At 49.2% G+C, this 26633-nt stretch overlaps 1 protein-coding gene across 1 annotated transcript in view; it reads left to right on the top strand.

Moving 5' to 3' along the window:
• The window catches only part of LOC146799291 (large ribosomal subunit protein bL17m-like), a 35061-nt gene extending 8829 nt beyond the window's left edge, over positions 1 to 26232 (top strand). Inside the window, exons 2-3 of the mRNA XM_085626787.1 lie at positions 21772 to 21840; positions 23973 to 26232. Of these exons, the coding sequence (XP_085482913.1) occupies positions 21772 to 21840; positions 23973 to 24266 (363 nt within the window). The 3' untranslated portion in view covers positions 24267 to 26232. The remainder of the gene's footprint in view (positions 1 to 21771; positions 21841 to 23972) is intronic.
• Positions 26233 to 26633: the final 401 nt, after the last annotated feature.

Below are 26633 nucleotides of genomic sequence, written 5' to 3' on the forward strand. Positions count from 1 at the left end.
TTATGCCGAAGGCAGTGCAATGATTGCATGCAAGGCATGTCAATCACTGCTTGTTGCCACCCTGTCTCCTTTTATCCACGCGTGTTTATAATTGCATCGCGCTTTCACTTAAAGTGAAAGCGCGCTGCAATTATAAACACGGGGCTGCCTTTGCCAAAGCCGAGAGCTTGTTTGTCTTGCAGTTTTATATAGCTCGAACTCGACCCAGAGGTATCGGGGCGCTTTACACGAGCACCAGCTGTTCCAGACGGGCACATCCATGTTTTGTTAGGCGCGGGGAGATGAAGTGTTTTGCCCAGAATCGCAAGAGGTTGAGCCGCAGACACTCAAACCTGGTTACCCAGCTTTGAGGTCATACGCTCTAACCGTTAGGCCGCAGGCCCTTCACAGAAGGTTTCTACTCTGCGGTGCATGCAGGCAGCCAGTTCCCACTGAAGTGAATGCTTCTACCCACCTGAACACCGGGGCTCGTCTTCAGTGCAGGGAATTCCACATGTGCCTGGTTCCTTTCTTGGCAAAGCTGTGCGTGTGGGCGCAGATGATTCCAGGACTGGCGGGGCAGCAGGGGGGCTTTGAACACCCCCGACAATGAGAGCGGTATTTATGGGGCTCACAGGCGGGAAGCATTTCAAACGGTTGATCGAAGACTGCAACACATGGCTTGGTATTTTCTTCAGGCGCGCGCAGCCCACCATGCGCCTTTTATGTCACTCATCTTTGCCTAGTCTGTGGGTATCTGAAATGATTGCTGGTGTGCCCGGCTGAACCGGTGACAGTCGTGCTCACGGGCCTCCAGCTCACTGGTGCTCGCGGGCCTCCAGCTCACTGGTGCTCGCGGGCCTCCAGTTCACTGGTGCTCGCGGGCCTCCAGTTCACTGGTGCTCGCGGGCCTCCAGTTCACTGGTGCTCGCGGGCCTCCAGTTCACTGGTGCTCGCGGGCCTCCTGTTCACTGGTGCTCGCGGGCCTCCTGTTCACTTGTGACACGCTCACGGGCCTTCAGTTCACTGGTGGCCTCATCTGCTTGTCAAGGTTATATTTTTGTATGCCGATGCTTGTTTAATCCCGAGAGGTGCTTGGTGGGCGCTATAACCCGACCTTGTCACGTGAGAGCTTGTGTCTCACTCTTCACCAACCAGCAGGAAGTGCGTAACTCTTCTGGGGGTGAGGGGCACTTATGGAGGGGGGAGAGTGCATCCCCCCCACAAGCACGAGAGCACCTCTGAGGCACTGACAGTGAGTGCACGTGGGAGGACGTGTAAGATCCGCAGAGCCGTGGTTTTTGTCCAGCAGTTTTATATAGCTCGAACTCGACCCGGAGGTATCGGGGCGCTTTACACGAGCACCAGCTGTTCCAGATGGGCACATCCATGTTTTGTTTGGTGCAGGGAGATTAAGTGATTTGCCCGGAATCACAAGAGGTTTAGCTGCAGAGACTCGAGCATGGTTACCCAGCTTCGAAGTCGTATGCTCTAACCGTTAGGCCACATCTTAATGAGTCCAGCCTGCAGGGACAGTGGCCCCTGTACTTACACTCCAGAGTGTGTCACTCCTAGGCGTGTCACTCTTAAGTTTGTCAGTCCTGTGTGTCTCCTGAGGTTACCACTCCTGGATGTATCACTACTGGGTGTGTCATTACTGAGGGTGTCACAGGGGCGTGGGGGAGAGCAAAAAACCCCGTACTGGTCACCGTGTTCTATTTGTATGCCGATGCTTCTTTAAACCCGAGAGGAACACTTGACATGTACTGTAATGTACAAACTACGCACAATCCGTTACGCTCAGTCTTCTGAATGAAAGGCAGCTACCGTTGAATAAATAAACACTGATCGTGTCTCCCAGCTGTTTCACGTGCACCCTCCACACAGGGCAGTGCTTCGACACGCACCCTTCGAACTTTGTAACACTCACTTGCAGCCTCCGACTCTGTACACGTCCAGAGCCACACACCTATTCCTAAGTGTACCTCTCCTCCTTCAAAGAGTACCTCTCTTCCTTCAAAGAGGGGCCAGTCCCCGGCCACACACTTTCTATGCGTAATGAAACTCCCCTGAATGTCTAACTCCTCTTGGCGCTATATCGTATGCTATGGGAGCAGGCGCAGTGCTGTGAGGTGAACAAGGGAGGGCGCCTCATTTCCTCACAGCTGTGATCGGTAGCAATCAGAGTTTGTCAGGCATGTGAGATGGGGCACTGACCACCAAAAAATACAATAATTCTGTTTTAAATGCAAGTCTGCAGCTGTACCACAACTATGTGTCAACAACATCTGTAGTCATAGGCGCACTGTTGACACGTTCTGTAGTGTGCACACCACGCACACACTTGACACGTATTATGTGGCTATGCCAATGCTTGTTAGGAATGTAATCGAGATCTCTTTGGAGAAGTTCTGACCCTTCACTACTGAGATAAAGCAGATTTTCTTGAAACCGCTTGCGTAGATGAATTCTTTGAAGAAGAGCAACATAAACTCATGCAGCCATGTTCTGAGGAAGACTTTAATGTCCTCCAAGCTCTTCCATAGGTTAAATCACCAGGGAACTGTGTTGCGAACATTAATTTGTTGGGATAGGAGAACAAAATGTCACAACAAAGATTCATTATTTCAAGCTTTCTTAGATGCCGCTTAAGAACTGAATCTGGATGCGGTTGAACTGGAATTTACCGAAAGGAACATGTAGACATAAAATAGGGCACAGATCAGGCTGTGCCAATGTACATATCTAGTCTAGGGATCATCTTGTGAAGAGGTTTGGTTGTAAAGCACAGGCCGGGGTGTGAGGGAATTCAGATGTAGGACACAGGTCATGGTGGGAGGAAGTTTGGTTACAGGGTACAAGTTGAGTTATGAGGAAGTTCAGTTGTACAATACAGTCAGACCTTTAAGTGGTCCGGGTCCTGCCGGTTCTGCAGTTCTAAAAAGCAGGTGCTGGGACAGGTCTCTGTCAGGCTCTCCATTTTTTCCCTCACCCTCGGGGGAGAGGGGGCGCGGGGGAGGCAAAAAGATCTTCACTCTGCAGCAGTGCCACCATCCACTGCCTTTGATGTAGCGTCAAAGAGAATCATTATAGTTCTTTCACAGTTATTTCAGAGCTGAGGCATTTTCAATATTACATACAAGGAAGCCATAGTTGTTGCTTATTTATCATATGCAACTAACAACCATTGACAAAGCCAATAGTTCTTGCTTATTGTAGGTTTCTCTAGCTATGGACAAAAAGCTGTTCAGCAAAATTAAAAGCCAGTCCTCAAAAGTAAGTGCTTATTGTTCCCACTTGCAAACACTGGCTCAAGTAAGCACTGACTAATGCACCAGATTTAAGCATTTCATCTCGGTCTGTGGGCACTTTGTGCCCATTTCTCCTAACCTCTCCACTGCAGCAACTTTGACTGACAGCTTAAGCTCTCTTCATCCAGTCTCAGCAAATAACTACTATACTGATGACACTACAAAGGTGAAACAAGGGCTGCACTGGGCCCTAAACAATCTTTCATAGCTTTCAACACCCGCCTGCACCTCACACAAGCGAGAGACCCACGCCTCGCTGTGCAGAGAACTGGGCAAAGAGGGTGTGCAGGTAACTGGGGGCAGGAGATGCTGTGAGGCTATAACAAAATTCGGTTCAAAGCCGGAGGGTCCTAGGGAGAGTTTAAAGACCCCACAGGGTTTATTCCCCAATATCAAGATAAGCAACAGTACGAAACCCTGAGGTCTATAAAAATGCTAGGAAGGTGTGGAGAACCACTACAACAAATTTTAATCAAAGCAAAAAAGTTAAACCGAACTGATATCTACGCCCAATAGACATATCTTTGGGCATATCCCTTTATAGGACGAAATCCCTCACTCACCAAAGGTGACATGCTTCATTATTTGGGATTCTCCTCCCAGAGGAAAAACCTAGTTCCTCTGGGGGTTACAACCCCCTCTCTGAGAGGGAGGAGCTCAGGGATGTTTTAGACGTGATGTTGGATATACTAAATACACAAATGTAGAGCTAGTAGTGTGGGTGAGGGCGCAGCGCAAAAAAGATTTTTTGAAAACTGTGAAGGTAAGTGAAGTTTAAAACTAGCTCAAGAACGTAGAAAAAACTTTATTATAGAACGTTCTTGGCCAGAATTAAGATACCGTGCACCAGCAGTCAAAATTACAAACCGCGGTGATAGAATAACAATAATTGGTCAACATGTTTCAGCCATATAGCCTGTAAAAAGGCTAAGCTTTCATCAGGACCTGTAATACTGCTGCGTACAAGTGAAACTGTGTTTTAACACAAAAAAGGATACAAAGACACACACTCTTTTAATGTGTCCGTTGATGGTGAAAATTACCTACAAAAATAAACAACATAAATGTAAGGATACTAGGTATAACAAGAAGACTGGTAGTGCTTCAGAAGAAAAAAATAAAATCAACTCACCCGTAAACACTGGGTAAGTCACCACACCTCTACCTGGCAACGGCTCAGGAAAGGAGCACCGCTCTGGAAAATACGGTGGTAACCAATTGTTAATAAAACATGTCATAAATGAATAAAGGGGAATTGTTATGCCAATTCTTTTAATACCCCTTAATAAGCATGTTGAAAGGAGCCAAAACTAGTAAAGGGAAACTGACGTAAAGAGCTCATTTAGCCCGAAATCATGTAGTTCGTTCAACAATGAGCGAAATACTGTCTTGAAAACTCAGCTGACAGTTTAAAACAATATGGGAATGAATAAAGGCTATGAAATAATCACAACCCCATCGTTAGACATACTATGTCAATCATTAGTAACCAAGAATTGCAAAAAACGGCTTTTCAAACAGACCAAAACGATGTCTAAGAAAAGTCTGTGTAACCGGCATAACTAAGCATCAGTATATCAGCGAGACATCGATTTTAACAAAGATATAGTTACTAGACTACCCGGCCTGAATACAGCCAAGTATTAAAAACGACGAATGAAGTCAAAATGCAGGCTGTAAATGATCTTTAGCAAGAGGACCTCTGGGGGCTTACCTGTCTGTCAGTACGCCGGCGTGGTGTTGAGCCGGAAGTCGGAGGTACCGGGACAATGATGCCACTTCCTTTAAAAGCCACTCCTAGGCGATGCCTGACCAATCACGGCACAAAGACGCAGCTAGAAGGCGCATGTCAGATGGCGGAAACACTGTATCTTAGAGCATGCGCATAACGAATGTTGTCAACACTACGCATGCGCATTAATTAGACATGTCCATTAATGCTCGTTGATACCAATGCACAGCGAAAATAACGAACAGCAGCACTGGTATGCCCGCAAATTAGTTGTAAAAAACGGGCGAGTCAGCGAAAGGAAGGGGCAAAAAACACAACATGGGTAAAAACGCCGATAACGGGTGTAAACTAATGCCATCATTACGTGGTCTGATCAAAGGCCTAAAATAAGTAAAGCACTCATAATAAAGAAGCACAATCTTGCCAGTGCTCAGGATATGTATTGATGTATAAGACAGAGTTGACTGCATGCTATAAAAGTACCTGTGGTAATCAAGTGTCATCTTTAATAATCAGTAGTGTCATTATATTCCGAGGATATATAACAGATGAACAGACTAGAATGGAAATAAGGACAAGTACCTACAATAAGAACCAAGGAATATCATCATTCAAGCCACTAGTATCTGACTGTAACTTGTGTACCCACCATTGTTCTCGCCTGAACAAAAAGGTGGTGAAGTCAGTAAGGTGAGGCGGGATGAACGGTTTTTCTAAGACTGTCCACTTTAAGTCACTGGGACTATGTTTAACTGTGAGGAAGTGGTTAGTCAGCTTAGTTGAAGACCTGCCACAACGGATAGTACTTTTGTGTTCAAGGATGCGGGTTTTTACCCATCGAGTAGTCATCCTTACATATCGTAACGGGCAAGGGCATTTGATCATGTAAATCAAGTTGTTGCTATTGCAATTGGTATGACACTTAAGGACCCAAGGTCTGAGCGATCCTATGTCAATCTCTGTCGTTATGGATATGTGGGGACAAGCCGCACAAGAACCACATGGAAAGTGTCCTAGTATTAGAGAAAGACCCCACAGAGTGTTCTGTGTCCCTTTCTTGTGAACCTGGGGACGAGTATGTACCAAATGGTCCCTAATATTGCTGCGCCGTTTAAATGCAAACAGTGGTCTTGGTAGTGTTTCATCACCTATATTTAGAATTCTCCAATTAGACAAAATGCTTTTTTTGATTTGGTTGGAGAAATTGCAGAAGGTGTGAACACATGTCAGTGTTCGTTGTCTCTTTTGAAATTTTGGGTTCAAGTAAAGCCTCCCGATTATTGTCGAGGGCCCGTTTTTGAAGATCTTTTCACTAGTTTTCTGGGATACTGCCTATCTTGCAATTGTTTTGACAAGTTAAGGGCATGTTTCTGATACTTCTCCTTGGATGAACAATTCCTTTTTAAGCGTAAAAACTGTCCAAAAGGCAGATTGTCACGCAAAGCTTGCGGATGGTAACTATCATACAACAGGAGAGAATTTTTAGCCATTGGTTTTCTGTACAATTCAGTACTGAGGCCTCCTTCAAAAGGTGAAATCAAGATATCCAAAAAGGGTAAATGGGTCTTGCTGTATTCACAGGTGAAATTCAAAAAGGCATTGCAGTTGTTCAACCAGATTTTGAACTCCAAAAGTGATGTCAAAGAACCGCGCTAGACTACAAAAACATCATCAATATATCTTTTCCACACACGTATGTGAGCTTTGTATGGATTATTAATACTAAAGATGTGTTCTTGCTCGAATACGTGGACATACAAATTAGCCAGGCTAGGAGCAAAAATGCTCCCCATAGATGTACCAGACACCTGGAGGAACAACTGTTTCTCAAATTGGAAAAAGATTTCTTTCATCGCCATTTTGGCACATGCAATGATAAAAGATACCGGTGTGATGGAATCTGGAGGGTTATCCAAAAGGAGAGTCTCGATGACAGATAGTGTCTCATCCTGTGGAATACACGTATAGAGTGACTTAACGTCGAAAGAGACAAGGTAGTCAGTCTCTAAATCAAAAGTCAGATCTTTCACCAATATGAGAATATCTTTAGTGTCCTTTAAGTATGTGGGCATTTTGACAACCAGAGGCCGTAGAAAATTATCAGAAAAAGAGGACAAAGCTTCCAGTAAAGATCCTAGTCCAGAAAGGATTGGGCGGCCAGGTGGAGGTCGCTGATTTTTGTGCACTTTCGGTAGTATGTAAAAGTAGGGCACAATGGGAAAGGCTTTGACCAGATAAAGTGCCTCATTGGCAGTAATCCATCCGTTCGTACAAGCTTCATTCACTAGGATCTTAATCTCTAGTTGTAATCTTAGTAGGATCCTTTTTCAATAAACGATAAGAACGAACATCATTGAGTTGTCTTAAACACTCAGTGCGATAGGTGGCAGTATCCATAATCATGATTGCTCCCCCCTTTATTGCGGGTTTGATCGTTATGGTCTCGTCTGTTGTGAGTGATGTCAAGGCTTGTCGTTCTTTTTTTTTTATTTAACTTCTAATATTGTCTGCTCTCGGTTGTACAGATGTTTGTGACCTGAGTGGTGACGGCTTTCTCAAAAGTGAGAACTTGAGGAGGAACCTAGCTAGTGAGAGGATTAAACGTGGATTTGTTCCTCAAGCCGGTGTTCTTATCCTGGTCATCAATAGATGTGAAGGAATCTTTACGAAAGAAAAAATTCAAACGGATCTTACGAAAGAACTGAGCTAGTTCCTGTTTAATTTAAAAAATGTCCCCTCGATATGAAGGTACAAAACCCAGTCCCTTGTTCAGAAGAGATAATTCATCTGGATTCAAAATCTTACTGCTTACATTTATCACAAGGTCGTGCTGGAACTTGGTCCTGCTAAGTTCTCCATCGGACCCCGGGTTGAGCGAGCCAATGTATTGTCTGCCTAATGGACCTGATTTTGATGTTGTCGCCTTTTGCCTCTGGACTGGCCGCGGCCAAACCCTAAAAAAGGCTGGTTTGGATACATTTGAGGTTGTGATGGATAGGGACAGGGTTGGCTAAATGGCGGGAAAGGAGGGTAGTTGAAAGGACCAGGTGTCCACCATTGTGGAGGGGGTAGTACAGGCGGACCACCACGCTGTCCTCTCCAATAACCTCTACCTCTTCTGTTGTTACCTCTATTCGCTGAATCACCCTGATTAGAATTGTCCGAATCACTAGAACATCCCTCACTCCCTGAAGTGGAGTAATCCGATCCATATCTGCGACCTTGTCGATTATATTGGGGATGCACATAATCAGCGCTTGTATAAGGATAAACTTCCTCCATCGAGAAGCGCGCTAAATCTTTTTAAAATGTATTGATTTTAGTCATCAGTACAGAGTCTTTAAACTCCTTATTGTGTTTGTTACATTCCTCATTCTGTTTTCTTAACAAGTGCAACTGTTAATGTAACTTTTATTTGAGTTTCCAAAGCCTGTATTTCTATTAATATGGTATCGGCGACCCGCTTGGCAGTACTGATGATAAGGATCAGCCAATCGTGAGTACACCTCCAGGCTATCAGAGACCAGTCATTTAGAAAGGTCTTATCATCCAAAAACAATCTGGGGGCATTGGTGACAATCCATCCAGTGGGAGCACAGTTGCCTCTAAGATACTCCGTCATGATGGCACCATGTATGTACACACGTGAATGTGATTTCTTGAGTGCTAAGAGTTTCGTCCAGTCATCGCCTTGACCGGTAGAAATCCCTTAAAGTGTCAATGATACTAGGTGTGCTCAAGAGAGCTTGAGCCATAGTGTTGTCAAAAGCCAAGTCTTGGCGTTCAGCCATGGTAAGAAGAATAAGGAAAAATACTGTCAAAACGACAGTCTCAACCCTTAGAAATAGTAATAGCTCCAATGCAATAAAAACAAACAAATATCAAATTATGATATTAAAGTAGCAAATTAGAAAGAAAAAGGGACCCGCAGCAGTGATAGCTGCTCATGAAACTATAACAAAATTCGGTTCAAAGCCGGAGGGTCCTAGGGAGAGTTTAAAGACCCCACAGGGTTTATTCCCCAATATCAAGATAAGCAACAGTACGAAACCCTGAGGTCTATAAAAATGCTAGGAAGGTGTGGAGAACCACTACAACAAATTTTAATCAAAGCAAAAAAGTTAAACCGAACTGATATCTACGCCCAATAGACATATCTTTGGGCATATCCCTTTATAGGACGAAATCCCTCACTCACCAAAGGTGACATGCTTCATCATTTTGGATTCTCCTCCCAGAGGAAAAACCTAGTTCCTCTGGGGGCTACAACCCCCTCTCTGAGAGGGAGGAGCTCAGGGATGTTTTAGACGTGATGTTGGATATACTAAATCCACAAATGTAGAGCTAGTAGTGTGAGTGAGGGCGCAGCGCAAAAAAAGGATTTTTTGAAAACTGTGAAGGTAAGTGAAGTTAAAACTAGCTCAAGAACGTAGAAAAAACTTTATTATAGAACTTTCTTGGCCAGAATTAAGATACCGTGCACCAGCAGTCAAAATTACAAACCGCGGTGATAGAATTACAATAATTGGTCAACATGTTTCAGCCATATAGCCTGTAAAAAGGCTAAGCTTTCATCATGACCTGTAATACTGCTGAGTTTTTTTTTTTTTACCATTAATGATATTCCTGGAGGTAGGACTTTGTGGGCTGACTGCCTCTCCAGGATCCCTTTAAACTGTGCTGATCAGAATGATAATAAAGATTATATTGAATGTGTAGTTGCCACGTTGAATGATGTTTTAAATTCATCTGGCATGATATCCTTGAACGAGTGGATGGATGCCTTAAGTAAGGATGAGGTTTTGTCTTCAGTAATAGATGTTACTAAAGGATGGCCCAGAGAATGGTGTTTGGCTCCTTCTCTTAAACCATTTGCTCAGGTCGAAGATGAGCTCTCTTTAGTAAATGGTGTTTTAATGAGAAATGTTTGCATTCCATCATCTTCCATACGTGGAAAATTAACACTGCTCACCAAGGTCACTTAGGTGTAGGTGGCACTTGTAAAAACCTCAGACAGTTCTTCTGGTGGCCATCATTGGATTCTCAGGTGTCAAACGTGTCACTCTTGGAAAACCAATTTGTTATCCAACAAACATTGGGTGACACATCAAACTCCACTTCACACTATACTACTTCCAGGTGACGTTTGGACTAATGTGGCTTTGGACTTTGCAGGCTCTTTTGAGGTTTTGTCTTCCGACCCAAAAATTATTTTGGTCTTAATAGATTTCTCGAAATGGTTCTATTTTGACTTTGTCTCCACTGCCGCTACAACCAATGTAATTACATCTTTGCAGAAATTTTGATGTGGAGGGTCCACCAAGGGAGTTGGTTACAGATAGTGGCGAAGTGAGCTAAAGAACGATGATGGATTAAACCCAAATCTGTGACTGGGGGTGAGTGTCTGCAAAGTTTCAGCGCTCCGTCCATCATCTTGTGTTTGCTTTGCTCCCCCTAAGTTGGCAGGGTATGCCCAGACGTGGGTCCCTTGCTCACTCTGCCACTGGATTCAAGCTATCCTGGCTGATGAGGGGTGTTAGCCTGAAACTGGTCCCAGGATGCTGGTTTCCGGTCTAGGGAAAACCTGCCTTAGCAGTTCGGGCTGAACTGTTCCCATGAGGAACAGGGCCAAGACTGATTTGCATATGGCTGGGTCTGAACTGGGGTGGTGAAGTGAGGTAAAAAACAATGATGGATTCCACCCAGATTTGTGACTGGGGTGAGTGTCTGAAAAATTTCAGCGCTCTGTCCATCATCTCCTTGTGTTTGCAGAATTAGAAAGAGTAATTGTCATATAAGTGTGATGCATGGTGGCAGGTCATTTTAGCACAGTTGAAAAGAATGAAAGTGGCTCACTGTACCACAGGTTTTAATAAAGGTTAAGGGGCTACATTAAAAAAAAAAAGCATTGACAATGCAATAGGTGTCACCTTTTATTAAGTTAAAGCCATTTGCTTTGCTAATGGTATTGTATAGCAAAGCAAATGGCTTTAACTTTTTTTTTTTTTTTTTAATTGACATGTTTTTATTAGGGTTTTTCATGTAATGCATTACAAGTAACAATCATCAGTATAAGCGTAAGTTATTGTACCATAGCACATCATAACATCATGGACCTTTTAAGGAAGTTAGCGTGTGCGTGTGCTGTAGTCCGTCAGTGGCTAAGATCTCCTGTGGTGTCTTGAGAGACTCGTCTTCCCAGTGGTCGGCTCTATCTGGCCCCCATGTATATCGTCCTGGTTGTGCCTACATTTTCCGTCTCGGTCGGGGGTCAGCTGCACCTCCCCACCGTGGTCCGAGCTGCGGTCCCTTCCTTCCCGGATTCCCTGTCATGTCATGTAACTACAAACAACGGTGTGTAAACCGCTAACTGGGGCTCTTGCTGCCTACGGGGCGGCTTGAGAAGGGCCCTTGAGTAGGGGAGGGGCCTCGGAACTGGGTAGAGTAGGGGAGGGAAGGAGGTAGTGTGGGAAGTATGGGGGGAGGAGAGAGTGCGGGGTCGGCAGACAAGAGAATCTCATGGTAGATTATGTATGGACTGGTGGTAGGTGTGTGTGGTGTGCTCCGGGGATCCCTGGGAGGGGGGGGGGGGCGGCGGGCCCGCTACTTGGCATGAGGCGGGGGGATCGGGTTCATACTTGCCCCCGTGCCTAGGCATGTTACCTGCCTTATGGGTCGCCTGTATCCCCTGTTGCTTCGGGGCAGTCGGGGGGGGGGGGGGGCGCCGGGGTGTGGGGGGCGGATTGTGTCAGGTCTGGGGTTTCCCCCGTCGCTCCTGTTTGCTTAAAAAAGATGAGGAGCTGAGCCCACTCCATAGATATCTGGTGTTTGCGGGCGCCTTTTGCCTCCTCCTCTCGCAGCAGCTCCTCCTCTGCTGCACCCCACTTGAGCACCGCACCCACCCATGCCGGACTGGATGGCCCCTCCGGGGCCCTCCAGTGCATCGCGATGTTCCTCTTCGCGAGGAGAAGGGCCAAGGAAATGAACTTCCCGGGTACCTTCGCGGATTTTCTCCTCTGGGTCATCCCCAACGCGCATTCCTCCCAGGTGGTGGCGGACGGGAGTTCGGTTGTTGCTTGAATGGCTTGGTGTACTCCCCCCCCCCCCCCCCCCCCCCCCCCCCAGAAACATTGTATGGACGGGCAGGCCCAGAACATATGTTTGAAATCGGCGTCTACCTGGTGGCAGCGGGGACATTCAAATCGTGTATCGGGGTAAAACCGGTGGAGCTTGTCCGGGGTGAGGTATGCCCGGTGTAGGATATTAAATTGGATATTTTTAAAACGCGCGTTCCTGGACACCTTTTTGGGAGACTCCAGGGCTTTACGCCACTCCGCGTCGTTGAATACTCTGCCGGCGTCGTTTTCCCATGTTTCTCGGAGTTTGTCTAGGGAGACGTCTGTGAGTTCCCGGATCGCTTTATACAGCCAGGTGATGAGGTGGCTGCCCGCCCCCATCCGCAGCACTGTGTGCAGCACCGGATGCGTCGGGGGTTCCCCATCGCGTGTGTGCCAGAATTGGCCACCACTCTCCAGCAGCTGTCTGTGTTTCAAAAACTGCCCTTGGGGGAGGTCATGCCACTCCACTAGCTGTGCGTACGTCCTCAGCTGTCCCTCTTGGAACAACGCCTCCATCTCTGTGACCCCGTGATCCGTCCACACCCGGAGGGCCTCCGCGGTGTAGTATCCGCTCCGTCGGGGGAAGCCCACAAGGGGGAGCAGAGGGGAATATATTGGCCGGCCCCTCGACATGCGGTGGATCCTCATCATGCATCTGCGGGCTATAGCAACCTGGAGCGGGTGTGTACGTGCCGGTTTGGAGCCCGGCATGAGTAGTCGGCGGATCACCGGCAGAGGAAGTTTGCCGTCCTCCGTGATCGTCTCCCCTACATGTCGTTCCGCCGTCTAGTGGGACAGCCACTGGAGCTGTGCCGCGAGAAAATACGATTCAAAGGATGGTGCTCCCAGGCCGCCAGCGGTTGTAGGGAGGTACAGGGTGCGCAGCGCTACTCGGTGTCGGCCGCCCCCCCATATCAGGGCTGTCAGCAACGCGTCTAGTTCCCGGAAGAAGGAACGCGGCGGTATGATGGGGAGGTTCGCGAAGTAGTAGAGCATCCTTGGGACCATGATCATTTTTGCCAGAGCAACGCGCCCTATGGGGGCTAGCGGCAATGTCTTCCAAAACCCTACTGCCGAACGCAGGCCTGTCGGTGCCCTTCGGTGGTTCTCAAGAAGAATGTTACCAGTAGTTCCTCAGAGAAAAGAGAAGAGTGGAGGTGAATCGATAAGAGAGCCTAAAAGGACTGCATGTACATTATGTGTAAAGTGGGTAATCCTTTTGTTGGATATTAATGCCCTCACACACCCTTTCAGGTGTCATGCTTCATCATCTGGGCTGCTCCTCGTCGGGCCGGCGGTGCAATGCCTAACGGGCTCCCTTAAAAGGGGCACTTTATCGGAGTTCTTTTAATCCAACAGCCGTGTGGTGAAGTGCGGGTATGTGGGCCTGATTATTGTAGATACAAAAAGTGATTTAAAACAGGGTCGAAAGTACCAGTATGGGAAAACAATTTATTCTAAAGGTCTCCTTCCCTGATTAAAAAAGTGTATGTGGCACTCGGTAGAGTGTAATGTCTCTAATTAGAGTGCATGGGATTGGTGGTCAACATGTTTCTCTCACTGAGCTCGTGCGCTCGCGATTCGTCAGGACCTATAAAACTATCTACAATGATAAGAGGGGACTATATAAGATATTGGTCTCCTAGTCACAATGAGTCATGTGAACAAAAAACATTTTTCTAGAATACCTGTGATGGTCTGGTGCTACCCTATTCAGTAGGACTGCGGACCACAACAGTGCTTGGTGGACTCAGCGTAAGGCGAAGGACCTCTAAAAGTAGGTCTAAAGTCTGCCCCGCTCACGCTCTGGACCTACCCGAGCCACCGAGTCTGGGAGGTTCCCCTCAAAGAGGTCTCTGGGGGAGTGATATAGGCGCACCCCCAAGTATCTGGGGGCCGTCCCGTCCCATCGCAGCGCCTGATCGCCCAACGTGATCTCTAGGGGTTCCGTGTGGGTGCCCAGAGGGAAAATTGACGATTTCTCCCAGTTGACCCGGAGTCCCGAGAGTTCCTCGTATTCTCGCAACGTTGCCCAGATGGGCGTGAGGTCGGCCGAGATATCACGGACATATATCAGGAGGTCGTCCGCCTATAACGACACACAGTGGGTGACGTCCGCTATGGGTATCCCCCATGCGCCCCCTCCCGTCGTAGTCTTATGGCCAGAGGTTCCATTGCTAGGGCGAAAAGGAGAGGAGAGAGGGGGCATCCCTGCCTGGTCCCACGGGTCACTGGAAACGGCGCCGATATAAGTTTGCCGAGTCTCACTCTGGAGGTGAGGCCTCTGTACAGCAGCCAGGTATAGGCCAGCAGCGTGGGCCCCACACCCACGAGCCGCAGAACCTCGAAGAGGTACGGCCACAGCAGGGTATCGAACGCCTTCTCGAGGTCCAGGACCAGACACGCCGCCCGGGGATATCGTTCTTTCGTCTGATCCTGAATGTGGAAGAGGCGACGCAAATTATGTGAGGTGTTACGCCGGGAAACGAATCCACACTGGTCCGCGTGCACCAGTGCGGGAAGGATTTGGCTGTAACGATCCGCTAAGATTTTCCCGAGGATCTTGCAGTCCGTGTTCAAAAGCGTTATCGGCCGGTAGGACGCCGGGAGCTCGGGGTCTCTGTATGGCTTCAAGAAGGTCACTAATATCGACGTCCGCATCGAGTCCGGGAGCATTTGGCGGGCCACCGCCTCTTCGTATATGGAGACCAGCCGCGGTGCCAATAGCATCACGAACGTGTGGTAGTACTCGACCGGGAATCCGTCCGCGCCCGGTGCTTTCCCGCGCGCTAGGGCTTTAATTGCTTGCTTTACATCGACCGGTTTGAGTTTCTTGTCTAGGTCTTTCCCGATTGCGGGGGGGATCTGGGGCAGGGTCAAGCCATCTAGGAATCTGGCAAGGTCTCCCGAGGGTCCGACCCGTGGGGATCGGTACAGGGTCGCGTAGTACGTGCGGAAGACGTGCAGGATATCCGTCTGTGTACCTTTGAGTTGCCCGTCCGGAGTTCAGTGATTGGGCGCGGCACTGTGTCTTGCTTAGCTAGCCAAGCCAGTAGGGATCCCGCCCTATTCCCCTCTTTGTGTGTCCGAGCCGCATATGCTCGAAAGTTATATTTGCGCAGATCTGGCATCGCCGTGGCATGGGAGGATTTGGCCGCTGATAGTTGCGCCTCGGTGGCGGCTCCTTGGTCTACTCTCCTCGAGAGTTCCGCGAGCCGGGTCTCCGCCCCTTGCAATGCCCTGTCTAGCATTCTTCTGACCCCCACTACTTGTTGAATGCAGTGGCCTCTGGCGCTTACTTTGAATGCATCCCATTCAAATGATCGTGCGGATGCCGTGTTATCGTTTTGTCTAAAGTGGCCCTGCATAAATTCCTCAAGGTTTTGGCGGAATACCGGGTCTGTCAGGCATTCTCGGGGCATCCTCCATGTTGGGATTGGGGGGTGAGGGGGTTTCCATCGGAGGACCGCCGTGTGTGCATCGTGATCCGACACTACTCTGCCTAGGTAGTCCGACTCCTGCACTGAGGATAAGAGCGGCGCGGAACATAGGAATCTGTCTAACCGGACCCTCAGATCGTGTGGGATCGAGTGAAAGGAGTACAGCTTCGTGGTGGGATGGCATGTTCTCCATATGTCTGTTAGTCCCCATCTGTCTGCCCAGTTGCGAAGGTCTGTGGCTTGTTTGTATGCTGGCGAGTGGGCTTGTGAGGGTGCGAGCGGTCGAGGTGTGGATCCAGGGTGCAATTGTAATCCCCTCCCAAGAGCCATGGGACCGATGTGTGGGGGGCCAATGTGTGGGTGAGTTTGCCCCAGAAACCCTCCTGCTCCGTGTTAGGGGCGTATATACTCCCTATCAGTAGTTGTTGGCCCTCTAGCAGTCCCGTCAATAGTGCATAGCGGCCCTCTTTATCCACAAGTCTGTTTTGCTCCTTAAAGGGCACCCCCGGTCTGATCCAAACGAGCGCACCCCTAGCCAACGCGGAGTAGGTCGTGGCACAGATGATGCCTCCCCATTTTCTCTGTAGTCGGTCCGCCTCCCCTGCCGTCAGATGCGTTTCTTGTAAGAGTGCTATCTGGGCCTTTTGTCGCTTGATGTAGGCATAAACGGAATATCGCTTGCGGGCTGTATGCATCCCCCGAACATTAAGTGTCAGGAATTTTATGTCCGTGTTGGGAGAGTTGTGAGATATGCTGTGGGAGGTCATGTGTATACGTCCTTGTTGCAGTGTGGGCCCTTCGGCCGTCGCACCCAGCCCCTCGCCCACCACCTATCGTCCGTCTGTGTATTGCCTCGTCTGCGAAGGTTGTCTTGCCCGCTCTGGGAATGACCGGGAAGGAACATAGGGGGTAAGGAAATGAACTGTAACAAGGGTGGGAAACAGTCCCAATGCTGGGGGCGCATCGTGCGAAGCGATGCGCCCAAACTGGTTGCCATGGTGTAGCTTTAGTTCGTAAGGGCGGGGGTGGTGAATCCAGTGGCTGCCGATTCCCGCTCCGGCGGTTGCCCGTAAATCATTGGTGTCTATACATGTCCTGCCCGGTGTCGGGCTCCGTGGTTATTCTGTTCCACGTGGTCTGCCGGGCCGTTCGTGCTCGTTTTGTCACCGACCCCATCCGTGGGCCCCTCGTCAGATGAGTGTGTCCGCGGTCTGGGGGGTCACCACAGGGGGTGTCATCGAGCCCTCTCGTGATCCTGGCGTTGCGCTCTTTTCGTCATCTGAGCTAAAGATGTGAGGGCCTCGCTCCGAGTCCGAGCCCCTATCCTGGGGACTCAGGGTGGCCACCGCCTGGTGTGCCTTCCGCCGCTCTGCGATTATCTGTGCGAGGTCTGGAGAGCTGGCGGTGGTAGTTCCAGTCTGTCTGTTAAGCGGCGTGGAGGACGCCCTACGGGTCCGGCGGGTTTCATGGTCAGGCGAGGGCCGGGGCCATCCCCGGGTTGTCGTGTGTGCTGCTCCGCCCAGGCCGCCGCGTCTCCTGGGTCCGTGAAGAAGTGTGTTTCGCCTCCATAGATGATCTTGAGGCGGGCCGGGAAAAGCAGCGCATATTGTATGTTCTTCGAGCGCAGGGTACGCTTCACTGCCAGGAAGGTGGCCCGTTGCTGCTGGACCGCACGGGAGTAGTCCGGAAACAGCATAACTTGTTTGTCTTCCAGCTGCAGCCGTCCCCGCTGTCTGGCTGCCCGTAGGATAGCGTCTCGGTCCTGATAATGGAGGAGTTTGAGCAAGAAGGGGCGAGGGGGCATACCCGGTTGCGGTCTGCGGGCCGGCACTCTGTGGGCCCTTTCCACGGAGAAAAACGCGGTGAGTGCGTCTGCGGGTGTGAATGTGGCTATCCAGTCCGAGATGTATTTGACCGGATTGGGCCCTTCGATGCCTTCCGGCAAGTTCATGATCCGGATGTTGCTCCGCCTGGAGCGCCCTTCCAAATCATCTGTCTTAGTCTCCAATACCTTTATCCTAGCGAGTAGGTCCTGGAGCGTGTTGTCGTGCTTTTGCACCTGCGGTTCCAGTGTTTGGAGAACGTGCGCGCTGTGCGCCACTTTGTCCGCCAGTTTCCTGTGGTGGTCGCGAAGGAGGCCCAGGTCCATGACAGCTCGCTGAATCTCCCCTCTAGTGCCACTCGAGATTGTTCTATGGCTGCCAGGACCTGGTCCAGTTTTCTTGATGTGGGGTCATCCTTGACGGGCTCCGTGCTGTGGGGGGGCCTCGCCGGCGTCGACTCGGTCGTCCTAGTCTGGTGAGAGGCCGGCGGCATCCCTGCCGTTTTTTGACGACCCATCGTGGGAGGGGGGGGGGGGAGATCCTTCTGCGTCTGTGAATACGTCCGCTCACCGATGCCCACACGCTGGTTGGTCCGGTAGGCCCGCTCTTCTCGCCGTCGTGGCACGTCATGGCACGTCAGGTGGCCATCCCCATCGGGCCGCGCCCCACCGTCTCGTCGGGAAGTGCACCACCTGCGTTCCTCCTGTCCTCAGCTCGGTCACGGGGCTGGTGCACGGGACGCCCGCGACCCCGCAGCGCCCGCGGGCCCGTCCCGTTCTTTGGGCGGAGATGTGCGTGCCGTCCTCGTCTGTCCTCAGGAGTTACGACCAGGCCCGTCTCCGCGACGCTCAGGGGCTCGCTCGGATCGCCCCACGTGGCCCCCGTGCAGCCCGTCGGGCCTCGTGATTTCAGTGCCACACGCTGCACGCACCTCCCGATCCGACAGTCCCTCGGAGGTCGCGTGGCGCGTTCAATAGGACCAGTCCGGCGACGGTGCGTGGTCGGGGGGTGCCCCTCTCTCCCCTGCCGGTGTCCCCGTCCGAGGCTTCCCGGTAAGGCTGTGGCTGGGGTCCCTCGTCTGGAGTTCTCGATGACGGACCACACCCCACACCCCCGTCAGGCGCTGCACCAGCTCTCTCCCTTATATAGGACGCTGGGGGGGGGGGGGGCCTTGGAGTCTCTCCGGCGTTCGCGCCCCGCTCGGGGCTCACCTGCTGAGCGGGCCGCTCTGTCCGGTTGCCTTCGTCCTGGCACGAATCCAGCCCGGTATCCTCCGTCCACCGCCACTGGGGGGGAAGGGCAGGGGGATCAGCGCTCTCCCGCCATCTCTCTCTCGTAGCTGCCGGGGCCCCCAGATCGACCCTCCGGGTCCAGCTCCTGCCTCACCGTCGCTGTGCACCCTCACGGGCGGTCGCGATCTCCAGCCAGGCTACACACATCGTCTGGGACGCTGCGGCTCCCCCATCTTGTCGTCGCTTCGCTCCACTCCGTCCGCCATCTTGTGTGCAGCCCGTCCGAGGCCACACACTGAGCCTCCAGCGCCGTTCCAGCCTTGATCGCGGGGATCCGGAGCCGGTCCGGTGGGTCGCCGCTGCTATTGGACTCGGTGCGCTTCGCTGCAGGGTCGATGGACGCCCGGGGCAGGCAAGATTGACTGTGTTACGGGCCGCCGAGTATCCTCCATCCACTGCCACTGGGAGGAAGGGCAGGGGGATCAGCGCTCTCCTGTCACCTCGCTCCCGGAACCACCGGGGCCCCCAGATCGACCCTCCGGGTCCCGCTCCTGCCTCACCGTCGCTGTGCACCCTCACGGGCGGTCGCGACCCCCAGCCAGGTCACACACATTGTCTGGGACACTGCGGCTCCCTCATCTCGTCGCCGCTTCGTTCCGCTCCGTCCGCCATCTTGTGTGCAGCCCGTCCGAGGCCACACACGGAGCCTCCAGCGCCGTTCCAGCCTTGATCGCGGGGATCCGGAGTCGGTCAGGCGTGTCGCTGCTGCGGTTGGACTCGGTGCGCTTCGCTGCGGGGCCGATGGACGCCCGGGGCAGGTAGGAGTAATTGTGTTACGGGCCGCCGAGCAGGAGCCTCAGGGAGAGGAGTCCGCCATCTTGGCTGGCTCGGCCACGCCCCCGCAAATGGCTTTAACTTAATAAAAGGCGAGACCTATTGCATGTTCAATGCTTCTTTCTTCTCTCAGCCTATCTTTTGTCTACCTCTCTCCATCTGCTTCCCTTCCCCTCTCCACCTTCATTCTTCGCCTCTCCTCTTTCTATCTCGCTCTGTTTCCCTCTGTCTCATTTCACACTATCAGCCTCTTACACTATCCCCTCACTCTTATTCCTTTCTCTGATGCCTCTTCCTCATCGCACATCTCCATCTTTACCCTCCCGCCTCTCTCACTCCCACTCCATGGCCTTCCTCACATGCATTTCTCCCTCACCAGCCTCCTGCTCTCCGTTCCGACCCCTCCAGCCTGTCTCTCTCGCCCTGTCACAAATGTCTCTCTTTCCTCTTAACCCTGCCACACCCCTCCCCCTCGGTATTTTTTTAAAGCTGTGACGTCATGGGTGTAGTGGACTCCGCAGCCTAGAGGCGCCGCCTGTGGGCGGGCCGTAGGAGTAGCACACCGAACCTCTCAGAAGCGCCTGGAGTACCACAAGGGGGCGCTACCCATGGCCCGCCCTGAAAGTGCTGGTAACAGGTGCACGGGAGAGGCGCTCCTCGGAGCCGGGAGCGAGTTGCCTCTCCATGCGGACTGCAGGGGGGGTAGAGATGGCGGCAGAGCGACTGACAGGCAGGGGGAGAGACGTGCAGGGTGCACCGAGGTCCTGGAAGAGCGCACGGTACAGAGTGCACTGGCATCGGCGGCACAGCACTGGGCGCACAGTGCCGCTCAGACTCCCGGTGCCACTGCACCTGCCGCACTATCGATACAGGCTTGACCAGACTGATGGCAGTTTAGAAAACTAGTGAGGGAGACAGACTTCTATAAGGTAGAGACGGCAGGCGAAATGGAGGGGAAAGAGACTGCAGGACAGCGCGTGGGGGAGGGGGGGGTAATACTGTGGGATAGAGAGACATGCGGGAGTGGGGCTGACGACAGTACAAGACATGGATAGGGACAGCCGCGGGGCAGAGAGGCATGTTGGGGGTGCGCCTCGAAGCATCACTGCAGGAGCTCGGCTTGGGCGGGGCCGAGACTTCAGGGGCGTGGGTGGGGCCGAGACTTCAGGGGCGTGGGTGGGGCTGGGGAGATGGCGTATTCAGGGGAGTCCGAAACTGTAAGGGAGTCAGATTGTAAAGTGAGATTAGTAGAAAGAGACTGCACGGAAGGTATGCTGAGGGGTAGCGGGATAGAAAGAGATGGCACCGAAGGCATGGTAGAGTACACCGAGAGGATCAGTAGAAGGAGACGGCACCGAAGGCATGGTAGAGTAGAGAGGATCAGTAGAAAGGGATTGCACCGAAGGCATGGTAGTTGTACAGAGGGGATCGGTTGAAAGAGACTGCACAGAAGGCATGCCATAGGCTAGAGAGCAGAGATACGGCAGATTAGACTGACGGTGCATGAGACGGGTCGCAGGGTTGGCTGCGTCAGGGAGCAGGCGCACTAAGCCAATCCAACTCTAGACACCTGTGGTGATTGAGACTGCTGGAGAGAGAGAGGGGCGTGTGTGAAGGCGAGGGAACGCCGTCTCCAGGAGAGACCGACAGTTCAGGGTAAACCGTGTGCTTCGCAGTGGGGATATTTCTTGTCTAGAGATGCACTATAACACGCTAAGGCTACGCTAATTAAAAGCACGCCGCCATGCGTGCACATGTGAAAGCTATTGGCACAAGCAAAACAAGATGGCGTCTGACTGTCCACGGTCCCTACGTACGCGTGCATGTTTTGCTTTGTGTCAATGGCGCGAGCAGCCATGTTTGTCTATCCGTACGCGTGCATGTTCAGCTTTGGCTGAATCCATCTCAAAAGGCCCTCGCATGGTGAGAGCAGCGCATGCGCGCTGCTAACACCAGGCGAGACCTAAACTCAGGGGTATAGGATTATCTCACAGGTGGGAAGAATTGGGAGGGGTCATGCTCCCACAAGTGGCAGAGGGTCATCCGGCGGCAAATAGAATGGAGAAGAGAGGGGAACAATAGTCCTAGCACCACACATCAGGAGATAAGGGAGGTGGAGAACATTTATATTTTACCACCATTTGTAGAGTTAGGCCTCATGCTAACAACAGTGTGTCGATCTAGTGTGGGGGACAATTAAAAATGATAAAACATCTGCGTTGGTGCTTTTTGCTGTCATAGACTAATGTATGAGCTTAACCCCTTCAAGGAGCACAGCATTGACTAATCTGTTTTCTTATAGGTAATTGAATATGGAAAGAAAGGAGACACAGATGAGAAAGCTATGAGGATGGCTGACTTCTGGCTTACGGTAAGATTTCTATTTTAGGCAGTGAACCTTGAGGGAAAAATTTCCCACAGTTTACCCCACTACACGTCTTTCATCTTTTAAAAACTTTTTTAATGGAAGTAAAAGAGAGAAAATAATAAAACGACGACATACTGCACAGTTCTCCCAATTAGATAATGCAGAATATCGAAAGTATCAAAATCAACTCAATCGCCCGATATAAACTTCATATATTTTATATTTCGTTATCTCCCTTTTACACCATACGTTAATTTATGCAGGTATACATTTTAAATACAAATGCACAACTGCCGATGTTGTTGAAATATTTTTTCAGTGCAATGTGATAATTCAGCTTGCTCAAATATATTGTTTAAACATTTGTTCTAGCATAGCCTTATACAGTGTTTAAAAAAACTTTTCCTAGTTCTTTCATAGTCAACAAGGTTTCATGGAATCTGAGATCTTGATTTCTCAGTTGCTGTTTCTAAACAATGTTTCACAGAACATAAGAAGGTGAAAAGCTAGAGTGGCTTCTATATTTGTTTTTAAACACTCAGCAATGTTCAGACAGAGTATATAAACTGCATTGAATCATTGTTAAATGTAGAGTAACTTCTATCCAGGGATTGCTGGTGTAGGGTGTTATTACAAAATCAAGACTACTAGTCACAGAATACAAAGCAAAATCTTGCATTGGATGAGTTTCTCATACATGGACCTGAGAAACGTGAGTTTAAGATTAAAGGATAGGCAGCTGGTCATTGATCTTTATATCTGAGCCTTTTGTGCAAGACCATTGCCACCACATCTTAAGCCAGCACTCATGTTTTGGAAAGACCAATGACTTCCACATTTTTATCCCAGCTAAAGAGTCAGCAAACCATCTGCTCTAGGGATTCTTCATCTCATCAAGGTCAAGGAGCAGAGCCATTGATGCTATTGTTAAGCCATACACACTTGACGTTAGCATCATCGCTCCTAACTGCTTCCAGCAATAAGAGAGCGAGGGGCCACACCCAGATAATATGAAGAATGTTACTGACTGTTGACACCTCTAGCAGCACAATTCAGAACAGAGCTCAGTTGAGAAGAGGTGAGATGCACGCTTCCCATGCTAATGAGCAGCTGTCCTTCTTGAGAACTCACACGATCATGACTGCCCCTAGCCTACACAATGGCTAAGAGTTTGTTTTCAATAAAGAAAAATATGGATTTGGCCCCTAAGAGAGGGGGAAAAATAGCAGGTTTGTGAGTGTAACAATTCAATATTCCACTAGACTGTACTGTCGTTGCCAGTAACGCTATCTCCTGCCAGTCCCTTCTAAATGAAGGGGTTGTCTTGAGTTTGCTGTCTTCCCTATGGTAGTTATCCAGGAAGGAGCTCATCAGATAGATTGCTCTACTGACCTGGCTCACATACTTGCACTAAGGTTTAGGTAGCTACCTCTCAGGCACCTTATTTCCTCATGCCCTGATTGAGGACTTGACCGTCTACCACGTTTCCTGTGCCACACCAGTCTAAGAAGCATTGTGTTATTTTATTTTATTTTTATATTATTTTAACTACCGCACCCCAGAGTCTTTTATCCCTTTTTTCAATGATTTTCTTTTTTTCGCCACGTCCTTAGTCTCTCATGCTTGCCAAATGCAAAACTATAATTGAATGTTCTTTCATGGATTATGGAATTATTGGTTGTCCTATTTCACCTTTTCCTTCATCAGCAATCCTCCATCACCGTAAGACGGGTTTTTGGACTCAGGGCTTGTTTACATTTGACAAGTAAATTTATGGCAAACATACTGTAATCAGTGCATGGTCCATGGGGCTTTGACTCCCTCCTTCAGACACTGGCTGCTTTAGCTCGGGAACCTTCAGTCACAAGCTTGAGACTTTGTCACTCACACCGTAGATCAGATCAGCCAACAGAAGAGTTTTAGTCTCATCTGCTTTTGGGTGTATCTCCCCCCCCCCCCCCCCCCCCCCTTAAAGTGCACAAGGGACTATTTTACATCTGAAAAGAACACTCCTCACACATTTAATTCCTTTTCATGTTTTGTTCTAATTGTTTTGCATGGAAGCAGGCGTATTTTTATTTCACTCCAGTACGAACATTAAACCTCTGCATTCATTCTTGTCTTCTCTGTTTTAGGAAAAGGATCTGATCCACAAGCTCTTCAAGATGCTAGCTCCACGCTATGCCTCGTATCAAAGTCACTACACCAACATGTACCAAATTCCCAATCGGGAGAACCTGGACCGGGCTAAAATGGCAGTGATTGAGTATAAAGGAAATCCGTACCCACCTCTTATTGTCAAAAAAAGAGACAGTGAGAAGACTTTACTGAACCAGCTCTTGAAGGGCTACCGTGAGGACAGACGGAAAATTGCTCTGGAGGCAGAAATCCAGGGAAGACGGCAAACGGACATAGGAACTTCTGTGTAATCTATGATCTAGGCATAACCTGTTAATTGTGGTCCAGAATAAATCTAGGGAGATTGTGCGTGTAAAAGGCATCTCTCGTTCAGTGGCTAGAATTGTACTGTCAGACTACTTCAAGCCCTCCGCAGTGAGAAATGTTGCAGTTCTGCTACACAGAAAGATAATATATTTTATAAAAAATTAACTCATTGTTTTGTTTGCCCTGAATTACAAGAACATTTACTAATTTGTTTTTTATCCACAATTGTGATGTACTGTTTCTCAAGTACAGCTGTTTAGAGTATGTGGACTTTAGATAATTGCTTGTACAGTTGCAGTAAAGTCTGAGGAGGAGTAAATAGTCATTCTCAAGAGGCCTGTACCTTTTGGCCAAAGCCCACATATGGATAGATCCCTTGTAATTGGTCATGTAGCCTACATGCAATGGTTGGGACTATTAACCAGATTGCCTTTCAGTTAATGTCCCAGTCTTTTTAAAGTTAAGTTATTAATCCAGTATGTAGGGCCAGCACTATCTCACCCATCCTAATTTAAGAGTCTACCAAGGACAATAAGGCAATGATTGTAGGGGCCACAAAAGTCTATGGCAGTCTACAGGGAGAAGCATTTTCAACATCCATGACAAAGAAACACCATCACTTTTGAACAAAGCGGGTCACACTAATGTGCGCAAGATGAAGGCCCTTAAAACCACAATCTGGGTGTGCATCCTGCAATGTAGGGATCAGTAGGAGGATTTAAATTAAGTGAAAGTCCATGTCAGGTGGCAGATATTTTGATAACTGTATTAGCTGGATGGGAGGGAGCAGGCACCACATGGACAGGTATGGTATGAAAGGATTTTGACACAAAACTAGCCATATTCAGTAAGGTTTGTTCATATGTTCTTAGGATACGAGTAGTTTGCTAAGCCTCAAACAGGAGGAACATGGGTGAACTGTGCACCCCGGAGTTGCGCAATGATTAGTCTGTTATATCCTGAGTTTAAATGTGTAAATGCTCATTCTTTATTATTCCTTTGTTTCATGTGCATATGCCTCGTGCATTATGTTTGTGCCTCAAGCACTAGCATTTGTTATCATTTGATACACCTTGGCCTTGTGGTTCTCAATTGAGCTTCCGTTGGATTGGAGCTGGGACTCTGGTGTGCCTAGACTTATCCTGCTGAGTCACTTTTACTTAACTTTAAATACATTCGATTAACCTACACAGTAGAGTCTGTTACATGCCATTTACCGACTAGTGGACAACATATTTGGCAACAAACTGGCTTGTATCCCACAGTTCCTTGTCTTCAGTATGTCCCCAAGAATCGTAATTAAGTGGATGCGGCCTCTGGCTAACTGTGAGGATCCCCTGCGACTGCACATTTTACCTCCTCACTGGTATGTCAGGCAGACATTAACTACACACTGAACCGGGATCTCAATAAGAATGCCGAAAAAGAAATATCCCTTTAACCCTAATTCTCTGAGTGTTTATGATGTCCAGCAGACCAAGGTCATAGCGTTTGGGATTGACATGTCACGGTCCGTATTAATAAAAGCAGATGCATGCTCTTGATGTGTTTGTCAGGCAAACCGGATGATATGTGATGTGTACTGTGTGGCCAGAGAGCAGCTATATTAAAATCAAGACGCATGTGCAGTGACGTGTTGTGTAGCCCACATGCTGCCACATGGAAACCTATTGTATCACCGATCTGCACACTGGAGCTCTATAGGAGAGAAAAGGAATAATATATAAAAAGAGAAGACCCCCTAGTAATTTTGGAGGTATTCATCTATTATGACTTTTAACAAAATGTTGTGAATTTGAAATGCTCTAATCATTTGATTATTCTTCAAAACTGCCCATGAACACGAGGTAATCTGTGGTGAACCAGTTGTAGTTTCCTATACATTGTGGTCATCTACTTGCATTTTTCATATGTATATTCCAAAGAAATAATAAATGTGGCTGATGTAGACCATGTTCTGCAACCAACATATTTTCAACAAATGCCAGAAAAACCAGTCCCGAAATGAAAAGTTGTTGAGAGTTTTTGAGAATTATCTAATTGCAATGTATTGAAAATAAACTGAACTAGAGAGGAAACTATCTCTACTTTACAACAGTTTAGCAGCTGAAGCTAAAAAAAATACTTGATCACTTACCTCGGTAATAGTACTCGGAGTTTGGGCTGCCAGCAGCCCAGCAGACCTTGCTTGGTGGCCTGCATTCTTTTTTTAGACCCCCTTGGGCAAGCACAACACACCTGCTGTATATGTTTCGCACAAGGATTTCTGTAAACACAAGAGGGCTACTGCAGCATAAGCAGTGATGTTATTGCACATGCGCCAGCTGCCCTCTTTTTGTGTTCGCAGAAAG

The sequence above is a fragment of the Triturus cristatus genome, chromosome 9 (assembly GCF_964204655.1).
Source record: "Triturus cristatus chromosome 9, aTriCri1.1, whole genome shotgun sequence".
NCBI lineage: Eukaryota > Metazoa > Chordata > Amphibia > Caudata > Salamandridae > Triturus > Triturus cristatus.